Source organism: Crocodylus porosus, unplaced genomic scaffold (genome assembly GCF_001723895.1).
Source record: "Crocodylus porosus isolate Cpor-Errol unplaced genomic scaffold, CroPor_comp1, whole genome shotgun sequence".
Classification (NCBI taxonomy): domain Eukaryota; kingdom Metazoa; phylum Chordata; order Crocodylia; family Crocodylidae; genus Crocodylus; species Crocodylus porosus.
This window is the reverse complement of record NW_017728948.1, coordinates 53,079,747-53,103,019: the sequence shown is the minus strand read 5'-3', so window position 1 is coordinate 53,103,019 and position 23,273 is coordinate 53,079,747. Positions and strand designations below refer to the sequence as shown.

The 23,273-nt window shown below is 42.7% G+C and overlaps 2 protein-coding genes and 1 long non-coding RNA gene across 6 annotated transcripts in view; 1 reads left to right on the top strand and 2 right to left on the bottom strand.

The window, feature by feature from the left end:
* The window catches only part of LNX1 (ligand of numb-protein X 1), a 113,514-nt gene extending 98,086 nt beyond the window's left edge, over positions 1-15,428 (top strand). For all 4 annotated transcript variants that reach the window (XM_019552754.1, XM_019552755.1, XM_019552756.1 and 1 more), the window contains 4 exons: positions 1,161-1,338; positions 2,862-3,090; positions 13,761-13,919; positions 14,714-15,428. In XM_019552754.1, coding sequence (XP_019408299.1) covers positions 1,161-1,338; positions 2,862-3,090; positions 13,761-13,919; positions 14,714-14,849 — 702 coding nt within the window. In that variant the 3' untranslated portion in view covers positions 14,850-15,428. The remainder of the gene's footprint in view (positions 1-1,160; positions 1,339-2,861; positions 3,091-13,760; positions 13,920-14,713) is intronic.
* On the bottom strand, positions 14,938-17,694 carry LOC109321999. The gene is made up of 2 exons (XR_002104270.1): positions 17,279-17,694; positions 14,938-16,585 (listed from the first exon to the last, which is right to left on the bottom strand). It is a non-coding gene; the product is annotated as an uncharacterized LOC109321999 (long non-coding RNA).
* A 330-nt stretch (positions 17,695-18,024) lies between these two features.
* Positions 18,025-23,273, bottom strand: part of FIP1L1 (factor interacting with PAPOLA and CPSF1) — a 77,641-nt gene continuing 72,392 nt past the window's right edge. Inside the window, exons 19-20 of the mRNA XM_019552617.1 lie at positions 19,397-19,534; positions 18,025-18,341 (exon numbers count right to left, since the gene is read on the bottom strand). Of these exons, the coding sequence (XP_019408162.1) occupies positions 18,194-18,341; positions 19,397-19,534 (286 nt within the window). The 3' untranslated portion in view covers positions 18,025-18,193. The remainder of the gene's footprint in view (positions 18,342-19,396; positions 19,535-23,273) is intronic.

The following is a 23,273-nucleotide window of genomic DNA, read 5'->3' as shown; positions in this document are numbered from 1 at the left end:
AGGTCCTAGAGCATGCCTCCCTGCTTGGCTGGAGCATACAGCTTGGGCCAATGCTAGCCCACCCACCCTGCAAGGAGGGGCTTGCTGAGGAGATCAAAAGCATCCTGGGATTCTGGGGGAGTGTGAGTTAATTTGAATCTGTAGGGGATGTGGGACAGAAGTTCAATAAACTGATTTAACTTAAATCAGGTAAGTCTGATACTATATCCATCCAGGTTTATCTCAAACTGGTTTCAGACATTTTGAAAGTGGTTTACATGCACTGAACTTCTGTTGTACAACAGATTTGAACCAGTTTCCAATCACTTATACCAACTTATGTGTAATTTCTGTCCCTAGCCTTTGACGATCTGTACTTAGCCTAGGTGTCTGACTTTATCCACCCAAACGTGGAATGCTTTGGTTATAGCTCCAACATTGTAGAATCCTATACAGTGCATTTACAGGCAGTCCTCACCTTATGACATTTCGAGTTACAGTGTTTCACACTTACAGGGTTTATAAATTGACACCCTGTTTCAACTTTCTGACATCAGTTTTAACTTTACAATGCTTAATCCAACGCGATCCCACACCAGTGAACAAGTTCGCTGTGTCTCCCATTTCCCTGGAGAATCTCTCTCCAAACTTCCTTGGACACTTCCTTTAAGAAAGCAGACAAGACTCCAGAAAAACCTGCAGCCAGGACTCCTGAGAAGACTCCAGCCAAGAATCCTTCAAAATGTCCGCAAAGTCACCTCAAACAAGTCCTTCCAAATCAATATGGTTGCTATTTACAATATAAATATATTAGTGTAGCTATGTTACTCATGTATAATTGATTGAGTACAAAATTCTGGGTTATTTTTGGTGAAAATAGGGTATTGGGCCTTGGTTCAGGAACCAATCTATTTATAACATTGTTTCCTATGGGAAAATCGGTTCTGAGTTATGTTTTAACACAAGACTCAGTTTTCACAAACCAATTGTGTCGTAAGTCTGAGGACTGCCTGTACTCATATTTGCCACCTGCACAGAAAGGTGTGAGCTTCAGTGACTCTCAAGTGTTTTGAGATCATTGTAGAACTGCCTGTTAATTTCCATTAAAGATAATAAATGATAACGCTGTCAGAGGGCTATACATTTATGCTGCACTTATGCCTACTCTTTGGCCCCCACAGAACGTCTTTCATGCTGTCACCTGTCATGAGAAGGTCGTGGTTGTGCGGAAAGATCACACAGAGTCGCTAGGAATGACAGTTGCAGGTGGAGCATCTAATGGGGAATGGGATTTACCTGTCTATGTGATAAGTGTTGAACCTGGAGGAGTCATCAACAGAGATGGCAGGATAAAGACAGGTAAGGCCAGTGGGATTGGGTAAATGTAAAGCCCTCTGCTTAAGAATACACGAATCACAAAAGGCTGTCATGTCCTGTAGAGTTCAGTACCCATGTAGGTTTCTGTCAGATAGAAGGGAGCAAAAAGCCTTGGAGGTGTTTTTAAAAAGACAGGTTCCTTGATAGAAACTGTTTGATACTTACAGATAGGAGTCCCCAGGAACAGTGTGTCAGTTAGCTCCTCAAAAGAACCTTATTTCAGCCACTGAGGGAACATCTCTGTGTCATCTTAGGTCTGTACCAGTAGTGTAGAAATGAGGCATGTTGAAGTGAATGAGAGAGTAACACACTCTCCCAACTCCAAAGAAGCTGATAAAGTTAATCAAGAAGATCACAAAATCATAGAAAAGTAGGTCTGGAAGGGACCTCAGGAAATCATCTACTCTAACCCCCAACAGAGTGTTGCATCTCTTGCTAAGCTTCCATTGTGCTTGGGTTTCTGGGAACCCAGCTCTCCCACTTCCTGAGCAAGTGCTCTTGCCACTAGGCTGTTAGGGAGCACAGTCCTATTCCTCCTCCTTGCTAAGCAACTAGTCAATCCTGGGTGGCTCCTAGGTTTCCACATTCAGTGTGCTGGAAGCCTAAATGCCTAACCCCTGTCTCTAAGGATCATACACCTGGGGCAAAACAACACTCAAGTGGAGGTACCTTGGAGGTTCATGGGGGTGTGGCTAAAAAATTGTAGAAATGCTACTACAATTGCTGTCTTCACTTCTGGACATCTCAAGGAGAAAACCTACACCCTCATAACTCTATGTTTGAAATTCAGATTGAAAACATACCTGAATATAACAATATAGCATCAATTAGAAGTGAACTTGGTAGATCTTACTACTCTTGTAAAGTACGCATTATCCCTATATTAGAGACAGCAAAACTCTGCTCTGATTAGCTTGTGGAGGTCACAGAAGAAGTCTGCATCCTGGAGAAGATCCAAGTTTTAGTGTCTTAGGGTATGATCTGTCCCATTTGTGCTGCTTGTGAGTGTAGAGGGGACGAGGGTGGTCTTAAATATGCAGCTGAAGATTCCCTTATTGTAGGGGAAATCTGGACTGGCACAGAGTCCACATAGGCATGCTACCCAGGTCTTCCCCGGTGTAGCCATGTGCCAGGAAGGTAGTCTTTCAGTGCATAATAAATGGGATAGGGCCACTATAACCCATTACAGTTTAGAGCAGCCCTTATACTCCTCTGCAGTTACATCAGGCTGTTTCTGTGATCCAGGGTATAAGAAGATGTATTATTTAAGAAACAAAGCAAAACACCATTGCCCATCTTAACTGCAAGGAAGATTTTAACCCTCATGTTACTCTAATATTCAATGTTATTGTGCCTTTCTTTAATTTCACATTAATATTAACAAACATTTTAAATGGGTAGGAAGCTCCCAGGGCTGGGTCAGTCCTAAAATGCTTAGTCCTCTTTCTGTTTCAAATGAGAAATTAAAATCATAAAGTATTTGTGCCCTTTTCATTGGCCCTCAGGTGACATTTTGCTGAATGTGAATGGAATTGACCTGACTGGTGTGAACCGCAGTGAGGCAGTAGCCCTGTTGAAAAACACCACCTCCTCCATAATGCTCAAAGCCCTGGAAATGAAAGCATGTGAGGCTCAGGGGGACAGGAGCAATGCAGCACTCCCCACTGCCAGTCAGAACACATCTGAGAGCAGTGAATGGTCACCTTCCTGGGTTATGTGGCTTGGGCTGCCACGGTAAGTCCAAATACTATATCTTTTTGTCAAAGGGAAGTGGGAGGAAAGATTTATATTTCTTGGACATTTCTTTGTTTTGGTCTGATTCATAGTACTAACATTTTAATTAAATCCAGGCTTTGTCAAGGACTGTTGTTTTAAATACTTCCCCTTTGTAACTGTGTATTAAATAGATGAGAAATATACACATAGGTATACTTTAAGAGCAGCGCCTAAGCAGTGCCTATTCTTGAAAATGGATCTGGCATTCAGGGAATGAAGGGAAAAACTTGTCTGAACACAGGGGTTCATTGAGTTTGGAGTGGGGGAATCTCATCTCTCTGGACCACCCTGTAAAGTCCAGAACTACCCCTGCTGTTGCTTTCAAGCTACACAGCCCCTCCATTAGTTAAATACAGCTGAATTGTTTGACTTTGCCCAGATGTTAAAAAGCACACGCAGTTGGCGAATGTCTCAGAATCACCTCCTCTCACCCCAGCCCCTGCCTGAAAAAAGTTCATTTGTAATATACAGGATGCAGCTGTGTTGTAACGTTAGTAAAAATAATAAAAGCCACATAGCGTGTCATTTGTCTGACACACATGCAGGGATTTTGAACATCTTCAGCATACATGATTCTGTGATTGTGCAACATTTCTCTGAACTTGGGTTTTTAATGAAGATGTGTCACAATTTTATGATTACGTGGACATAAGTCACGCAAAGCCTGAATTTGTCTTTCTTAAATGAAGCAGAGCTCCCACTGAGTTTAAGGAGTGCAGAATTCAACCCAACACTACTTTTGAGCAGTTCAGAACATTCCTTTCCCCATTAATGGGCACCACTAAGTAGACCCATTCCAGCAAAGGCAAGAGTGAAACCAGTTGAGTTATGTTTCTATGACATACACGGCTTCCTGGCTCCTTGTTCACACTAGTCGTGCATTATGTTAGATTCCATTCTTTATTATTGCTCATTCTTCTTTCTTCTTCATTGAGCTATCCACAACCCTTCCTTCCCCTTGCAACAAGGCCAGAGCCAAATTGAAGGTCTTGGACTTTTCTATATTTCACTGACTTGGGCCTGTGTTGACATGGTTCTGAGCAGAGGTGATGCATGGGGGGTGCACAGGGGTGCATATGCATCCCCTGACAGAAGTGTTCCCAGGCAGGGCAGGCGAGAGTGCTGGTGCCCCCCCTCCCGAGCGCGCCAGCTGGGGAGCGTGCCAGCTGGGGAGTGTGCCAGGAGAAGTGGTCCCCCTGCAGCCAATTCCACTGACCCAAAAGCATGAGTGACTAGTGCCTCCTGAATCTGGGGGGGCACCCACAGAAGTCGCCAACAGCAGCGGCCCTGTCAGGGGAGACACCAGCCCTACCGACGGCATCAGTGTTGGCTATCGGGGGAGCACTGACCCTGTAGGGGGAGCATATGAACCCCTTACCAGTCTCCTATGCCTGGAAGTGCCAGTGGCACACCACTGCCAGTTGCGGGTCAGCAGGATCGGCTATGGGGAGACCCTCTCCCCAGTCGCTGACTCCCCCAACTCAGGAGGCACCAGTTGCCCATGGTTCTGAGTTTAGACCGAGGGCAAGAAGTAACTAGCTCCCACATAGATGGTGAGAGACCACAAGGTGAAAAGACAATTCCGGGTCTGCTACCATTTGTTCTTTGGATAGGAACAGCTGGTCCAATGAATTGTCCCCTTTGATGTAAGAGCTAGAGCAGGAGTGGGCACTTATTTTGGCCCGAGGGCCAATTAATGAGTTTTGCTGTCCTCTCAAGAGACACCCCTCTCTCTCCCTCTCTTTCCCTCATGAAGCTGTAGCATGCCCTGATTCCCTCCCCAACCTGTAACCTACTGGACCCATCCACAGCTTACTCTGCTACCTGCCCAGCATAGTGGAAGCAGCCCTGGGCAGGTGCCAGCATCAGCTGTGGATGTGGCAAGCAGGTTCTGGCTGGGGATCAGGGCATCTACCTGGGTCCACTGTTGGGTGGAAGTAGTCCCACCCATCCACCCAGTGTGGCAGAAACAGCACACAGTGGCAGCCAGAGCCACCAGCTGCCTATGCGCCAGATTCCATGAGTTGGTGGTCACCTGCCCCTGGTGGGATAGGTCAGTTGGTGGGATAGGTCTGGCCTGCAGGGCATATTTTGTCCACCCCTGAGCTAGACTGTTTTCAGCTAGACTTGTTACTTTTGAGGGTGGGTTGGTTTTCATTCCTCCAGCAGGTCTGGTGATCCACCCCATACATCCCTTCCACCAGTGCTAAGGTCTGCATGTCTTTGCTGTGTATATTAACTCTTTTGCCCCCATAGGCTAGCTGTCTGAATGGCAAAATAAAAGTGATACTATAAACAAGACATGGCTGCTAGCCTGTACTGAAACCAGTACTCCCGTGTCTTCAGAGCAAGCTAGGCTTTTTCCCATGCTAGCTAGCCAGGTTAAATCTGCTTTGGGAGTGCTACAGTCACACCTTCATTTGCTGTGTGGACAGATTCTGGGAACTCCCATGTGTACAGCTGGCAGTTCTCCTCCTACAGTTTCCACGGTGATAGGATGTACTTTGTAATTCTAATTGAGCCGTGATTACAGTCCGCTTACTTGTCTTAGTATCCACACTGATGGAGGACCCTCCATTAGTGAGCATTCTGTAGCCACCCACTGACAGCTGCAGTCATGGTGAAGGGCAGATGTGCAGCTCCCCATCAAGCAATCAGATACTACCATTGATTTAGGGGCTAAAAGAACCTAAGGCAGCATCTGAGCTTACTATGCTCCTGCTCCAAAGCTGCACGTGCAGTGCCCCACCCCCTTCCTCTGAAGGAAAATTACCCACCACATCAGCAAGTCTGAAAACAGGAAATTCATTGTAATCATATCCCCAGCTGCAATGCAACTCACAGAAAAGGGCCACAGTGTGCCTGAAGACTGGGGGGATTAGTATGCTGAACTGGTACACTAGTTATCTTAAAGTCAGATTAAAGACAGGGAATAAAGATGATTAGAACTGACAGTAACAGAGGTGTATTTCATCCTTATTAGTGCTTGCTTGTTTGGGTAAGCACCCAAGCATCAGATTTGGATTTACTCACTTAACAATACAGGTTATCGGATATCTCAGTCTTGCTTAGCGTGAATACTGGTTACCCTCTGCTTTTTTGCCCTCTCTGGGGTCTGCATTATACATCTGGAAGTCCTTCAGCAAGTTCTCTCACCAGGACATGTATCACATTAATACACATTAACTCATTTCCCTGCAGTCTGAGAATTTAACCTTTCCCGATTGGCCTTCTAGTATGTTGTTGGCAGGGGCCACACCCCAGTAGATCTCAAGGGGTCAGTTGAAACGCAGAGATATTTTCTAAACTCTTGCTGCATTTACCAAGCCATCTTGGGAGCTGATCCAATTCAAATACACTTCTGATTAGTCACTGTTAATATAGGTTTCCTTAAGGTCAAAGTATTGGGCAAGAAAAAAAGTCTGTAATATAGGGGGTGGATGATTTAAGCTACAAGTCAATTTAACAACACCACACTGCTAGAGGAGAACACAAGCAGCAAGTGGCAGACACTTTAGCTTTACGATTTCCAACACTTTAGTTTTCAGTAGGATCCTAGGCAAACTGACTGACCCCCAAGTCCTTTGTTCCCTATCTGTGCCAAATGCCATGAGGACACAGAGTGGGATTTGGATGAGAAAGAGGTTCTGTATTAGTGCAGCATTGCACATTTCCAATACTTATAACCAGCAAAAAACAAAGCCCAAAGACTTATAATATGCAGCAGTAATTGCCTCCAGGAGAGCAGGGACTCCAAGCTGCTCTGAGTTGTTACTGAGACCAGCATCATGTCTTGTCCTCTCCTGTTTGCTCCCATTTTATACCAGTTTGTGAACTGTTCCTTCCCTTCACTTTCTTTCCTTTGGGTCCCTTTCCCAGCCTGCTACTGGCTAGTTACTTTGTCTGATTCTATTACCTAGTCTTCTCTTCACCACCACCCCTTGGACCAGACCTGCTGTACATCAGGGGTGTCAAATTCCAGCCCTGTGGGCCAGAGCGCAGGGCCAGGCCATGGGCTGGACCTGATGAAGGCAGAATTAATTGTTGTGGCTTTAGGAGCTCAACACTCAGAAACTGATCTGTGGGGCTCCCCTGGGGCTACAAATTTGGGTCTGTTACTGTAGGGAATACTACTCTCTCTCAGACTTAGCCTACCCCAGAGATCATATTCTGCAAATGAGTGGTTCAGTGGTATTCAGACTAACGAACCTCAGGTTCTAGAGAGCCTTGCTTACGTGAAAGAAATGAATCTCTTTTCAGCAAAGTGTCCTCCATAAACTGAATTCTTGTGTCTAGTATTTGGGCTTCAAGGTGTCAAATTTTCCAAGCATTCCCTTCCTGTACCTGTTTCTTCAGAACAGCTATTCTGACAATGTTTTTATCGCTTTCCAAGATAGCCACACTTTTCCCTCATTAAGAGACTTGAACATGTTCAGCATCCGGTCTCCTTGTGAGTGTGCTACATGCTTTCTATTTAGCAGCTGTGCTTTGTTTCACCTTAGTATTTTAGGTCCGTGTGAATTTGGGGGAAAGCATGAGGGTAGGATTGTTTTGTCCTAATCAGGTCTCCAAAGTGCCTTACTTTGAATTGGTATATTTTTTGTTTACTTTATGATGTTCTTGTCCAATAGCCAAATATTTTCTATATCTCACAGGATCCCATAGCATTTCTAACAGCACAGGTATTAGAAATAACTGCAACTTTCACCCTATTTAAGGGCTCACAGAGGAGAAAGCTATACACTAAACAAATAATCAAATCTGGTCTCTGTCTTTTTACAAATGTATTCAAAATTACCTAACTCACCCGTTCACTTCATAGTGTGAAAGACTGTGAGATGGTTATAAGACTGACAGACTGTGTAGCGGTTAAAAGACAGATGCATGTGGGCTTCTAGTATTTGTCCAGTTTTGAGAGCAGAGCTGTTAAATGAGTGGAGGGCATATTTGGTAGATGTGAGAGAGTGAGATTTATTGAAGTGGCTCGCCCTGCAAACCTACTTGTGTTTTGATTGGTTTTGATTGGTTGCAGAGGAATATGGACCCAGTTAATTGCTGAAGGAAGTGCATATGCTCAAAAGCAATAAAAAAAAAAAAAACGTTCAGCACCTGGGGAGTTTTTCCAGCTTTTTGCAGTTCTTTTTCTTTCCTTTCTAATATCTCCTTTCTCTATCCACATTTCTGAGCCTACCCTGCTCTGAGTAACACACCAGTACTTTGAAAATACCTTATAGATCACCCTAACATGTAGGAACATTAGTATTTCACTGGAGCCCTCTTAAAATCATCTAGAAGGTGAAGTGAAAGCTTATGAGTGAAAGGTTATATGAGTTCTCCAACATCACACAGAGGTAGTGGTAAAAGTAGGTATAACACATGCAATTGGATGAGAGCTCCCCCATTTTAGCAACTACACAGAGAACTGTGCCTTGCTGTAAGCAGCTCTCTCAGGCATCCCTCTAATCATCCCAGTCCCATGGCAACAATGCCACTTTTATTGGATTGAGAATCCGGGCCAAAGTGTTCTGTATTTTTTATCCATTATAACAAGGTAGAAATGGATCGTATTTGGTGCATGATCCGTTTTATCAGTGTTTGCTGTTGTCCTCTTGAAACTCTGAGTGTCATGGGACTACTTGATTCTAGGTCCTGAAGAAGTGAGAGCCCATAACAGAGAGAAACTTCTGTATCTTTACTATTACAAATTACCATGTTTACCTGAACCCAAGACACCTTCAAATTTAAGATGACCCCCAATAATTACATTCATTAAATGGAAAATTATAACTTTGTTACAATTTTCCACGTATAGAATCTAATTATTGGACAGTTGTCTTAAATATATCCCCCGCTACTGCTATAGCAGGGAAAGCAGCAACAGGGGAGCAGGCAGCCAGACTTCTGCCCCTTGTCTGCCCACTAGCACTGCCGCCTCCTCCCACCCTCTCCTGGTACCTTTCTCCTGCCGCTTGACCCCTATCACTTACCCCCCTGCCAGTTGCTCCTCATCAGTGCCTGCACCTGCCCCCCTGCTGAGTGCCCCCTGCTTGCCCTCTTCCTGCCACTGCTTACCCAGTACAGCAGCTTGGTCTCTGGCTTCAGCCTGGGGTAGGTAGCAGTAGTAGCTCCAGCTCTAGCTCTGGCCAGCCAAGTTGAGCAGCAGTTCTAGGCTGGGCTGGGCTGGGTTGGGTTGGGTTGGGACCAAAGCAGCTCCCCTGCCACTGCACAGCCTCTCCCCAACCCAACACTGTACTGAATAGGGAAAAAAAATCTTGGATTTCAGCAAATATAGTAGTAGGTAGCACAGGGGTAGGTAATGATTTTGGCTGGAAGGCCACTTAATGAGTTCTAATGAGCTGTCAAGGGTCAAAGTAGCTCTGCCCCTTGACAGGTGCTCCACCCCCAGTTGCCATCTTGGGATCAGATGTCCCATCCCTTAACCCCTGGCCTTTGCCACCAGAAGTCCTTCTTTTTGCACCCACCTACCCCACAGAAGTACTCCTGTGGGGATGGGGTGGGGGGCAGAGTTGCTATCTTAGAAACAAAAAACCCCCAAATCATATACTAAAAGTCAAACATCCATTATAACATTTTATTTTTTAAAATATTTTTGTCCTAATTTGAGTTTGCATCATGTGTATAGAGGTGATTGCATAATAGCTCAAAAATAGTCTTACTCTTGTATATTGTGTGTGGGAGAATGTATGTAAGGGGGCATGGCTGTGTGTGGGGAGTATGGGTGTGTACGAGAGGGTTGTGGGGTCGTGTGTAGGGTGTGGGGTTTGTGGGATGCGAGGAGAGGGAAACCCCCCCCCCACACACACACACCTCATTGTGCACAGCTCCTGCCACTGGTGGTGGTAGCAGCAGCAGCAGGCCCTCAGGGGGCTTGCAGACTGCACGTGGTAGCAGGTAGCAGGGAAGGCAGCCAGTTCCATCATGCAGGGCTTCCCTCCATGGTGTGCAAGTCCCAGGAGTTGATGTGACCCCCATGCAATAGAGACAGGCCAGCCTGGCTCCACTCCGTGCGGCCACATGCAGCTCCTGGAACTGGCTGGAGCTGCACAGGGCCCAAGGGCCTGCTGCTGCACCCCACAAACCCCACACACTCTGCACAAGCCTCACACCCCACGATTCTGTTGCAAAGAACTCAGAAAGGCCGGAGCAGGTCAGTATTTGCATCTTCATTTGTTTTTAATTCTGTCAATTCCAATTTGAAGTCTCTAGGTTTATCCTGTGAATCATGTCTGTATACCTAATAGTTCTAACGTTGTGTTATCCTATAATACCCTTGAAAGGATTTCACAGCACCCCATGGTGCTGTAACCCCCTGGTTGAGAATCACTGGTCTAAACAGTGCATTTAGGTACACTGCAACACAGGTATTTCCAAGTTTGATAATGTTTTCTGATATATCTGGACAGCTCAACAAGTGCAGTTACTAAAGAAGGAAGAACTACAACATATCTAGTTCAAACCCAGGAATAAAACCTCCACCTTGAGTATTCCAGCACATTTTGAGGCAGAGACAACCCAGCTGCCAGGCAGCATTAGTGTCCTAGTTTATGTAGCTTAAGCTACAGAAGTCTTCTCAGGTGCCTGAGACTCCAGTTCTCATGCCATGTCTCCTGAGTCGCACAGACTACCCCCATCTTCATCTCAATTAGGGATTTTCTTAGATATAACTAATGGGTGCCCATTTTGCTATGTGGTAGGAATCCCAATGCTCTGTATGCTTTTCAGACATTCAGGAAAGGACAGTCTTTTGCCCAGGGAGCTCATTTAAAGGCACATGATGCACAAAACCACACACATCCCACTGAGTTAATCAGCTCCTGCCTTAAGTAATTTGCAACACTCCTCATTTTGTGATTCCATACAAACCAAGCCAGGTTTTCAGAACATGGTAACTTCACACAGAGAAATGTTGCTGAATCATCGTGGGATATGTGTGTGTCCCCCTAGGGCTGGAAATTGTTACAGTGAGTAGGCCCTTTTTTTTTTTTGCCTTATTGAATAGCAAACGCTCAAAATGCAGCACAGTTGCTCTCAGCTGATCAATTGCACAGTGATGCCAAACCACTAACATGCTTTCCCTGTGATCTAGAACAAATGTTGCCTGACTAATGAGCCCACATTTATTAAAGCCAAAAATTAGCTTAACCCCATTTAGAATGAGCTGTCCCATACAGATGTAAACTAAACTTAAAAAAAAATACTTTAGCCTAGAAAGTATTGTTTCTGTGCTGTGCTCTGATTTTTTTAAAAAAAAAAATTCTGAAGATTTCACCAATGCATTTCTTTGCAAACGCAAGTCCTGCATAGTACTGCTGCTTAATGTGAGGTCCAGTTATGTTCAATTACTGCCAAAGTTATCTTATCCGCAGCATTACAGAGAAGTGGACCTACCTGATCCATCCACAGGGAACAGATGCTGTAGCTAAAAATAGCATTATAGAAACTAAATTGAATGGGATTCTCATTCTAGCTAGTGTCTGTGGGCAATGGGCAAGAACATAAAGCAGTCTGACATCTGAAACCCAGATCTGTTATTAATAGGACTTTGAGTCTCTAATTTATAGTAACCCAATTGGGTTACTAACACTGAAGCTAAAATTAGATGCTTAACAGATCAGTCACATTGACAACATGTATATATTACAAGATCTCACATTAGTTTAGTTAATATATAGTCCTATGGTGACAACTTTGTAGTCTTACAGAATGTACTCATGCAGTTTAGTTCCTTGTAAAAATTATACAGAATGTAATTATAATTACAGTAAGTAAGGACAGAGAGTGAAAGAAAACCTATACATTTTTTAATGGACAGGAAAGCTTACTGTAAAATTGTCCTGAACAGAGATATCAAACTTCCTCCTTCAGACAATAATTTTCAGATACAGTGAATTTACCCAACTCCACTTGTCAGTCACTAAAAAGACTGTATTAATATTAATAATGGCTAAATCCTGGGAACATCTGGCCATGACCTTGGTAAGTACCATCAAATCCTGAGCTTAGGGTTTTTTTCTCGTTTTGTTTTTGGAGTTTTTCTTTTCTTAAGTGATTCGGCACACTAAAAACCCCACAGATGGTAAAGTAATAGATCCTGCCTTTGGGTGAAGAACCAAGTTTCACCTGCTTTTTACATTAGCAGCCAGTGAATTGTTGTGCAAATATTAAGCCTAACATCCTGGCAGCAGGTGAATATTTGTAGATCCTAGGGGACTAATCTAGCACTACCGTAAAATCCTGCTGTGAAACACAGCAAAGGCATATTCTTTTACAAGAAAAATATACCTTAAGCTCCTCTTTTTTTAAAACAAACATACTCTGTATTTAAAGTTTTAATATTACCCTTTTTCAGAAAAAGGGCCAGCTGTTTCTCAATGAGAATGAAAAATGCTTTTTGATACAGTGATAACGCGAGTAATTGCCTTAGACTGTGTATAGTAAGTTAACCAGCCTGTTCCAAAACCACATTTCTCATTTAAAATAGCAAGACTTTTTCTGCTTTGTCTGCCACTTTTAGAGTGGATGGTAAAGTTTTATCCATATCTGGGGCCAGATTTAGCATTGCTGCATAGCTAATAAAGATGTCAGCACTCTTCTTTTGAACTGCAACAGAAATACAGCTTCTAACACTGCAGTATTTTCAAAGGTGTTAGTTTTATAACAGCCCTTAGCAAAATTAACAAAAAACCTGGCCTTAAACTAAGTGGATGATTTAGCCACGCTAAACACTACACATGGCCCAACTTAAGTGCTTACTGAACATACTGATCTCCTTCAGTACTGCATCAGGTAGGTATATTTGGGTTGTACATTATATTGAGAGGTAATATAACAAATGGATTGTAGTATAAAATAGGCCAAACTCATAGACAAAGGATACAGAAGAGATTAAGGTTATTCACTCTTTAGGTCAAAAACCACTGCACTAATCTTAACTAGAACAATCTGTCTTCCCAACATTTGATATTGCTCTGTAACTTCACTGCCAGGGCTGTGAATGTCCAATACACTGCACCATACACTTCTCCACACTGTAGCTCCCAATGTCACTTACTAAGCACCCAAGACTTCTGGGTTCTGAAATGTATTATAGTTGATATCTACCCCCCTTTTTCCATGGTTCATTTCTTTTCAAAGCACGTCCTAAAGAAAACATATTACATATAGATCAGTTGATTTGATGCAGGTTTCTCTCTAGAGGAGGGCAAATAAGGAAACTGACTCCTACAGACAGCTTCAAGATTTTTTTAAAGGTAGAATTTACCAATATTAAATAAAGTCCAATCTCCTTTGAAATATTTTCCTTTTTTTGTGATTTTCAGTTAAAACAAATTGTTATGTTCCTCCCTTTTTTAGGTTCTATATGGTTTTGCCATTTTAAAGTAAATACTAAGCAGATATTTGTGATTTTGGAATGACCACTCGTGGAAATCGAGACACCCAAATCAGCAGTGTATGATTAAAACAATGCACCAAAAAAGATCATTTCAGCTCTCATGTTTTTGGTGTACTCAAAATATACTGCTAATGTATGAAAAGATGGAGGCATCCTTAACAGCACATTAACAATTAAATTTGCTTCATTACTGATACTAATAAATTTCTTCCAGGTATTTGTACAGCTGCAAAGAAATTGTATTGCGGAGGAATACAGCAGGAAGTCTTGGCTTCAGTATTGTAGGAGGTTATGAAGAACATACTGGAAACAAACCATTCTTTATCAAATCCATTGTTGGGGGAACACCGGCATACAATGATGGAAGAATTAGGTATGGCAACAACTAACATATAAAGATGACATTTAAATATTTTTTATCCCAGGAACTTGGAGAAGCTACAGGTTTTCATGGATTGTATGTTAAAACTTGAAACTAGCTCAAACAGGCCAAAGTACTTGCTGAAGTTTAAGTGCAATAAAATCTTTCCGCTGAAGTCAGCGGAGTACAAGAATTGGGCCCTTTGTGACATGGTAGAAGAACCTCGAATACTGTGCTTTAACAATATGCATCACTTGCAGAATATTATCAAGTGTATCAAGAGGTACATATACTGCTTGAGAAAGGGGTGTCATTGTGTTCAGTATTCACCAGTGAATAGTAATTTGAAACTGAAAAAATATATACTTTTTCCACATTTACAACTTAACAATAATATAAACTGTGTGAGAGAGAGAAAAACATAAGAGAATTAAAGACCTGAAAATTCTCAGACTAAGTTTTGTCTGAGAAAGTGGGTCATACTGATGCATTCAGATCTTAAAAAAAGCTGTTCATCTTTCATTTCCCTCCAAATGTCTGATTTATAAAGGAATGAATACCAGGAAAGAATAAATGCAAATATTATAGCTGAAACTAAAGTTGTCTTTTACTAACTTGTCTTCAGAGAAGAAGGAATTTCAATCCCATTCTTTGGTCCTACCTAGTTACTACCAACCTTTTGGTAGAGAAATGGTGAACAAATATACCAGACAAGCCAAAGCAGCTGCCTAATTGATATGATCTTAATCTCATAAACACTCTCGAGTGTTACGACTAACATCCCATCTCCATCTTTAATTTTCCAGATGTGGTGATATCCTACTTGCTGTCAATGGAAGAAGTACATCAGGAATGATGCATGCCTGTTTGGCAAGGATGCTCAAAGAACTGAAAGGAAAAATTACTCTTACTATCGTGTCATGGCCTGGAACTTTTTTATAAAATATGCATTTGTTCATATGCAACAAATGATTTGACACAGAAAACAAGCTCCTTAACATGGACATAAGTTTTTCTCTGCACTTTTTTGATCAAATGTATATTTGTAAAATAAAATTGTGAATTGTCAATTTGCACATCAAGAAAAGGCAAGTCTTGCAAAAAGTGGTACCTGTCAAAGAAACACCCTTTAGAAAGAACTGAAGATAAATTAGGGCACAAGGCTCTGTTTTTAAGTTTGTATTTTTTTATATTTGATTCATTATAATAATCAAAGATCTTTAGTGAGCAGCAGAAACTCCTGGCCACCTGCTACTTTCCATTTATAAAAGAAATTATGAACACATTACGTGAAAAATTCCTGGAAGTCTCTTGAAATGACAGTGGTTGAAATATTTTTTTAATGATTAAATAAGGTGAAGGTTTTTACCCATCACATACAAAGCACTTTGATTAAATAATGTACCTTTACATTGTCAGCATGAAGCTGGTATTTTCAAAACTTTCAAATACTGTTTGTTAGTATGTAATACTGTGAATGAAACCTTATTTCTAAAATTATTAAAAACAACTGTAACTGTGTGCTTGTACAGACATATTGTTTTCATCAAAAGCCAAAACTAAATAATTCTCTCATAAGTTTCCGCTCAATAGAAGCTCACCTAGAACAGGAGCTGGCAACATATGGCTCGTGTACTAGATCTGGCCTTTGCAGCCACTGGATCTAGCCCACAGAGCAGCAGGACTTTGTCTATGTGGGAGTTAACAAGCAAGGAGCTGCATCAGGGCTGGGGAGCTGGAATCTTTCCACACTGCTGCCACTTCTGTCTCCCTTCCAGGAGTCTAAAGTATGGGCACAGCTTCCAGCTAAAGGAGAGCTGTGCCGGAGCTGGAAGCTGTTCCCATGCTGCTGTGACTTGTGTCTACCTACCCCTTCCCTTGTCCCACTTCCTCAAAGGCTGTGGCGCGAGCGCAACTTCCAGACTGAGTAAAGCTGCAATAGGGCTGAGCTGCTTGGGAGGGCAGGGAAAAGCAGCAGCAGCACGGAAGCAGTTTCCAGATCCATTTCTCCGATACAGCTTCCCTCTGGCTGGAAGCTGGATTCATCCCGCAACCTGGGAGAAGTGCTGTTGGTGGTGCAGCTCCCAGCATTTGGCTCTGGATAAGGCCTCCCCTGCAACTGCTCATGTGCTGCTGAAGCCACCTAGCGCATGCCAGACTGGGGCCAGGTTGTTTCATCCCATTCTTGAAATAGACTGCTAGCTCCTGATCTAGGACTTCCCGCTTGATATAATCATGAACTGAAAAAATAAGTATATGTTTCTCTTTGTTGCTGGATTGACTTCTAATTATACACATAGGAAGAAGCAGTAAAAATGTTGCTAGACTGTGCTGCCCATCTCATTCAACTCTGTTCTGGAGGGAAGGAGTCCAAATGAGATGCTAGTTTGTTTCCATTGTTTAACCAATTCTTAGTCTCTGTGGAAATTAGCAGGATTTGAAGTCTGAACCTCCTTCCCATTAAATTAAAAAGGAAAATGCTCAGAACATGAATTTTTACTGGAATTTTTTTTACAGCTGTCCCTTGGAAAGTGGGATTCATAAAGACAGACAGCTAGGTAAATGGTTTTGGTTTCTACGAAGTTCATCTCCTTGCCCCCATTCTTACATCTGAAAAATTTGTCATAGGTTGTCATACTATACTATAAAAAACACACACACACACGAGACTGTGGCAGCTGAAAAGTAAGTCTCTGTGATAAAAGTGCTTGCTGAAGGCTCTATGAAGATTAGACCAAGTGTTTTTCTGTATTTGTTTGGATATTAAGCTATAAGTTGTTGCTAAAAGCCTAATTATAGTTTAAGATGTAGTGGGGCCTTGTATAAAGTAAGGCCTAGTAAATTTAGCAAAGCCTAGAAGTAGCAAGGCCCTTTGGCGCAATTAAAATTACCTTATCAAAGGAATGCAAGGCTTGTACTGCTATCAGTCAGTACAAGGACAGTGGAAGAAAACGGAATCTAAGTGGTCGTACGTTATCAGTGTCTTTCAGAAGCTATAAATTAGCTGAAATATCTGAAAGCCATTCAGAAGGAAGATGCAGCTCTGTGAAAAGGCTTATTAGCTGTTGCCTTGATCAGTGGGCCTGTGGACCTCAAGAAGCCCAAGAACTGCATTCCAGGGTCCTTCCTGGCACCCCTCAGACAATATTGTCTGGGGACGCCTGACCTTGCTGAACTTTGTGGAAAGAAAAGCTTGCTGTGTATTGGGAATCAGAGGGACTGCCGATAAGTTGCCGACACAAATTGCTTTTGTCTGTCATCGTTTGTCTTGTTACTACGCGTAGTTGTGTTTTTCTTAAGTCAATAAATCTTTCTTACCTTTCTACCCCTGACCACACTCTCAATCTAAACCCTTCGCAGGCAGCTGGGACAAACACTTTCCAACTGCACTAAAAATAACATGTATTTTTAATGCATGTTAAATATTCTGCAAGACTTTCTAGAGCAACCATTCTCAACCATCTTTTCAACAGCCACTGACTTCTCTTGTTGCACAGTAAAGATTGACTTATTTACATCAGTGGTGCCCAACTTTCCAGACCCACAGGCCAGACAAGTGATGTGGGGTTGGTCTATGGGCTGGATCATATACACACTTGGTGAGTGGGGGCAGGTGCAACTCCAACATGCCAGATGCAGCCATGCACCAGCCTGGCTGCATGCCTGCCCAACTGTACTCTAATACAATCAGGCACACAGGTTCACATCAGTTGGCCTGGGGGGCTCCCCATGGGTCCAAAATTTGGCAGCAAAGGAGAGGCAATTAATACTGCCACCACTCCCCCGTTTCCAAGTTTCTGGACCTGCAGAGAGGCCTGCAGGTTGGATGACAGCTCTGTGGGTTGGATCTGGCCTATGGGCTGGAAGCTGAACATCCCTGGTTTATATAGGCTAAACTTCAGAGGCTCTTTAACTCTTAATTCCAGATTGTTCGGCTACTGTCATATCCACTATCACGAATACAAACCATTCAGCTTGGGGGGGGGGAGGAGAGATATTTCAGAACTTCCATTGCATTAGAGAACAAGAGAAAGACGAGAAGTGCACGCCCCACTTCTGACCCCAGGAGACCTTTCCTTACAGTATCTTAACATATAACAAATTCAATCCACGGATCTTAACATGAAAAATTCATTCTTTTATTTTCCAAAAAACAAATTAACCTTATGTTTCAACTAATAGAACAAGATTAAGAGCAAACTTCTTTAATACCCAGAAAAATAACAAGATTTATAGTAATCTATTTCTGGCACTAATATATGCAAGTAGGCAAAAATCACACGTGCCTATTCTGCGGGGGCAGCTTCAGTGTTTTCTTGTTCAGGGGCAGGTTCACTACCTGTTTCTTTGCCTTCTTTGCTTCTTTTGGATTTTTTGTGTTTATGTCTTCTGTGGCTGTCCCCTTCTTCACTGTCATGACGACGCCTGCTGTTACTAAAATAAATAAATAAGAAAAATGCTCACGCAGTGGCACAGATAGGTCCTCCACATTAAAATGGCCCTCAAATAGATGGCATGAAAACCTGCCTTTTACATCCTTACATGGCAACTGATACATGTTGTTCTGATGTCATGTGCAGCACTTAAAAAGATGTACATCAGAACAGAACAATGTCCTAATCAAACTCCATTTTTGATTAAAGTAGTTTAAGAATTTATCCTGTAGACTTAACTAGGCATTATGAAGGAGCATCTTTCTCTCATGTTTCTAATTAAAATGCTTTTTTGTTACCACCTTTCAAAGTTCCTACTGTGACTGCATAGAGCAACAGGGGTCAAACTATTTAGAAAGGCATGCCACAAGGTGAGCTCCACACCGTCTGATCTGTTGCTCTGCTCTCTGCCCTACCTGTCGCTCTATTCCCTACTCATTTCTGTATCTGCCATGCGCTACATACAGAGGCTGCCTGTGCCACTTGTGGCATGTGTGCTGTGGGTTAGCAACTCTTGCCATAGAGAGTTTTAAAAGTTATTACCAGCGGTATAACTGGGCAGCTCTGTGCTTTATGTAGTGGCAGGGCAAGGGGCAATGGCAGCTGCTAAACTGTGGATGGTGTGGCTGTCTGCTGTTTTTCACCCCATCCGGTGCCCAGGGCTGCTGCTCCTGTAACCCCCCTTAATTAAGATACTGCTTATTACTACCTTTCCCTGAAAATAGAAAGCTATAGTCTTAACACATATTGTCAGTGCAAAGAGTGATATGTTGAACATTCATTAATCCCCTAAACATATGCCCTTGTTTGAAGTTTTTATGCAATGCTGCTGGATATTGGCTTCCCTTCACACAATACATTTTGCCCCTTATAGTAAAAATACTATTCTAGTTCTATATCAGAAAGATGTTATACATTGCCCAGAAATAAAGCTACCTTAAACTAACACCTGTCCTTCTTTTATATGGTAGATTTGCAGTGCATTGAAGTATTTACCACCTTTTCATGATATTTTAATTGGTCAAATCTATTTCCATATTCTACTAAAGAGCAAACCTTCGAGATGACTTATGTCTAGTCTCTTCTTTTTCTCTATGTCTCCTTTCTCTGTGTCGTTCTTCTTTCTCTCTGCTTGTTCTATGACGCTCATAACCTCTTTCTGCATAATCTCTATATCTGTATCGTTCTTCATCGCTGGTTAGAAAAAGAAAATATTTCAACAAACCATACAAATATTAAAGCAGCCTAGTGAAAAAAAACCCTTTAAATAAATACTTACAAAATGAATGACAAAACACACCAAACATGTTTGGCAGGGTTTATCATCTACAATGTATGCTAAAAGGACATTAATGTTGCTTAGTCTAAGTGCCAGAATATTGGAATTGGTGTAACGCTGGTTTTGAAGGGCTGATATTTTGACACAAGTGTCCTACTGAAGAGAGGAAAGAAGAACTTCATAGCATCTCAACAACTCATTAAATATATGCATAGCTTATTAAGCAGTAACTCAAACTTTATATGCTCTCATGCAGTGACACTTTATATACTTAATTTGCAGTTGCATATCAAGATATAGTACAGTTTTGTGATCACCCTGTATAAACAAAGGTTTTTAAAGAACGAATTGCAGACTTCTGCTTATTTTTTTTTTAATCGGCACCCCTTCAGTATGTTTTAACACCTTTAAGCTGTTGAAACGAATTTGAACGTGTTCAACATAATCTTTGGTACATTTCAACTGCTACTTCAAGATAACATTAAGGAAGAAAATACATATACAGAGGCCCAACAATATACAACATTTTTCACTTTAGCATATTTGCTAAGAGTCAATAACTTATCCACTTAAGTATGCAAGCTGACACCATCCCTTAAGACACAAAGTATCAATTAAGAATTCTAGGATATAAGGTCAGTGTTACCCTAATGTATATTTCTGATTTTAATCCAACAGAAAAAAAGAATTAATATTTGAAGGCTGCCCCTACTATGTATCCTTCATAACTTCTGTTTATATTATTAAAAACAGATACAGTTTCATAGCTGGAGTTTCATTCTTATGCTGTTCAATGAAAATAAGCTAACTATGACTATTAGCTGGTCTCCATGACTTGGAAGCTAAGGATCCCTACAAGACCCCGGACTGAAAACGCTAGTGACATGACCGAGCTCTCCGAACCAGGACATGATATAAAAGGTGTAAGAGCTGCAAAGACATTACATTAAAACAAGAACCAAAGTTTCACCTTTTCTGGTCCTGGACACAAGGCATGCTAATACTGGTAAAACATGCATCGGTTTTTTAAACCAATGTAAGCTTGTATGTCCCAACTGGACAGATAATCAGCTTTCTTGGTGTAGCTGCCAGAAAGAAAAGGAGGCATTAACGTTCCAATGGCTGTGAGTAAACAGCTAGCTACTTTAGGGTAGAGGCAGACACAATACATGCTGCAGAACAGCTTTCACCAGTTCAGTTTACCCCGAGGTATTTCCTAGGTTAAGTGTACTCTATACTCTATTAAGTTATACCACTACAAGACTATATGCAACGTGTCCAGTCCTTGTTTACATCAGTGTAATGATGAAGCACCAGGTGTAAGCATGTCACAGCTCTCAATCTGAGCCAATATTTACCAGAAAATAGTATTGTGTTTTTATGAAGTAAAATCCATGAGGTTCTACTGAACAGGATGGATGTGAGGAGAACTTCAGGGGAAGAGCTACCCTCAACTCAGCCCAGCGCTGCAGATTCCTCCAACATCTTGATGTAGTGGAAACCTGGAGTGGATGGAGTTGTTTGTGCTACAGAAGGTAGACAAGCATAGACTTTGGGGGTGGAAGAAAAGGGATCATCACCTGAACTAATACTGCAGGATCTCATGGAGTTCCTACATTCTGTTGTCTTTAATTATACTTTGAAGCAGTCAGTTAAGTCTTGGGCAAAGTATTTCCTTTAAATTTTCAAGATACTAAATCCCAGAAATATTACACAGCAGTGTAACATACTGCAGACAAATGATAAAAGCAATCAAGGAATGTCATCCATTTCTCCACAATCTGTCAAAACATAGTAGCTACCACTGGTTAACTCATAATGATTCAAAAAGTTCTGTGGTACAAAATCTTAACCATGTGAATAACCAAAGACAGGGGATCATATAATTTTGATATAAATCTATTAATCTGTAGGAGTCATTTTACAGCTCTAAGGAATACAGCATTTATTCAAATGGAAATGCACCATTCCATTAGGTGTCTCTCAAAAAAAAGTTCTTCTACTAAAATACATTGATAAAACAAGAAACACAGATATGAACCAGACAGGGGTTCAAATCGGACTCTTCCAAGACCAACCTGGGGATGAATGGACATGAATCAGCCAGCTAGGACATGAATCAGCCAGCTACATTCATCACATAACCTGTTGGATGAGCAGCACACACTTGTAATTCTGAAGTGCTCCACATCCCACCAGGTAAGCAGAAGCAGTTTCTAAGTGAACACTGCTGAATCCCAAAGTGCTGTGTCTTGGAAACCACTTCCCTTCTGTAGTGGAAGCATAATAACATTGAAATGGATGAGTTTACCTCAATTTCCACTCTACTATGGGCTGCTGGAAAGTGAAAGTCTTCACAAAATCCCTGTTCCACAGACTATTTATTCTCTTCACGTGCATTTAGATGGGAATAAAAAAAGGACCAATCAAACCTTGCTAAGTCAAAGCTCACAGCAAAGCCAAAGCTAAGCAGAAACATTCTGCAAATATCAACTTGCTTCAGAAACATGTTATACTGCAAGCAAAGAGGGCGGGGGCAGCCCAGGTTTGCAATGCCATACAGGAGACAGGGCTAAGTAAACCTAAAAGGAACAATACGCTAATGGCACTATGGTAAGGCACTTATCTGTGGAAGTAGAGCAGTCCAAAGACTTTCAGCACCTAAAGTGCATATCTCCAGAGCATTAGAAAATCTATTTACCAGAATTTAGAAAAATGGGGTAGGGCAGGAGCTGGCAAAATATGACCTGTGGGCTACATCTGGCCTGCCCCGCAATTTAATTTGGCCCACAGGCACCCACCAATGAACTGTACCTGACTCAGCCCTTCTGCCCACTAGGGTAAGAGTGAGGCACCCACATGTACACCCCCCCCCAACCCTGGTACACAGAAGGGCCCAGCTCAGCCAGTACACAGCTTCTGGGTGGGGCTGCTGCTGCCACTGCTGCAGCCATCGGGAGACCTGCTCGGCTTCTCTGGCATCCTGCTTGCTCTGGGAAGCAGGTAGGGAAGTGGCAGCAGTGGGGGTGAGCTGCAGCTGGGTTGGAGCACAGAGTGTAGGGGTGGGGCTGGCGGCAGGAAGCCCACACCCGGGGGGGCACATATGGGGACCCCCAACACACTCTCCCCCATGGCGCACTGCCCCTGCTACACATGGGGGTGAGGAGTATGGCCAGGCCAGCCTACCTCTATTGCATGGGGCTCCGCGCAGCGCACATGCAGCTCCCACACTTGTGCGCCACCAGGAGAAGCCCTGCAGGCTGGAGCTGCCTGCCTTCCCCACCCACTTTCCCCCAGATCCCAAGACTCTACTGGAAGTGGAGGGGAGCCCTGGCTCCTGCTTTCCCACAGAGTCCTGGGACCTGCATAGCAGGAGGTGGAGAAGGCCTCTGGCTCCAGCACGTGGGGCTTCCCTTGGTGGTATGCACATGCAGGAGCCCAGACTGATAGCATAGGCTGTCCTGGCTGTTCTCCTTGCTCCCACATGTCATAGAATCATAGAAGTAGGGTTGGAAGGGACCTTGTAGATCTTCAAGTCCAACTCCCCGCCTGGGCGGGAGAAAAACTGGACTCAAATGAGTCCTGCCAGGTAGGCATCAAGCCTCTTCTTAAAGACCCCCAGGGTAGGAGCCAGCACCACTTCCCTTGGAAGTT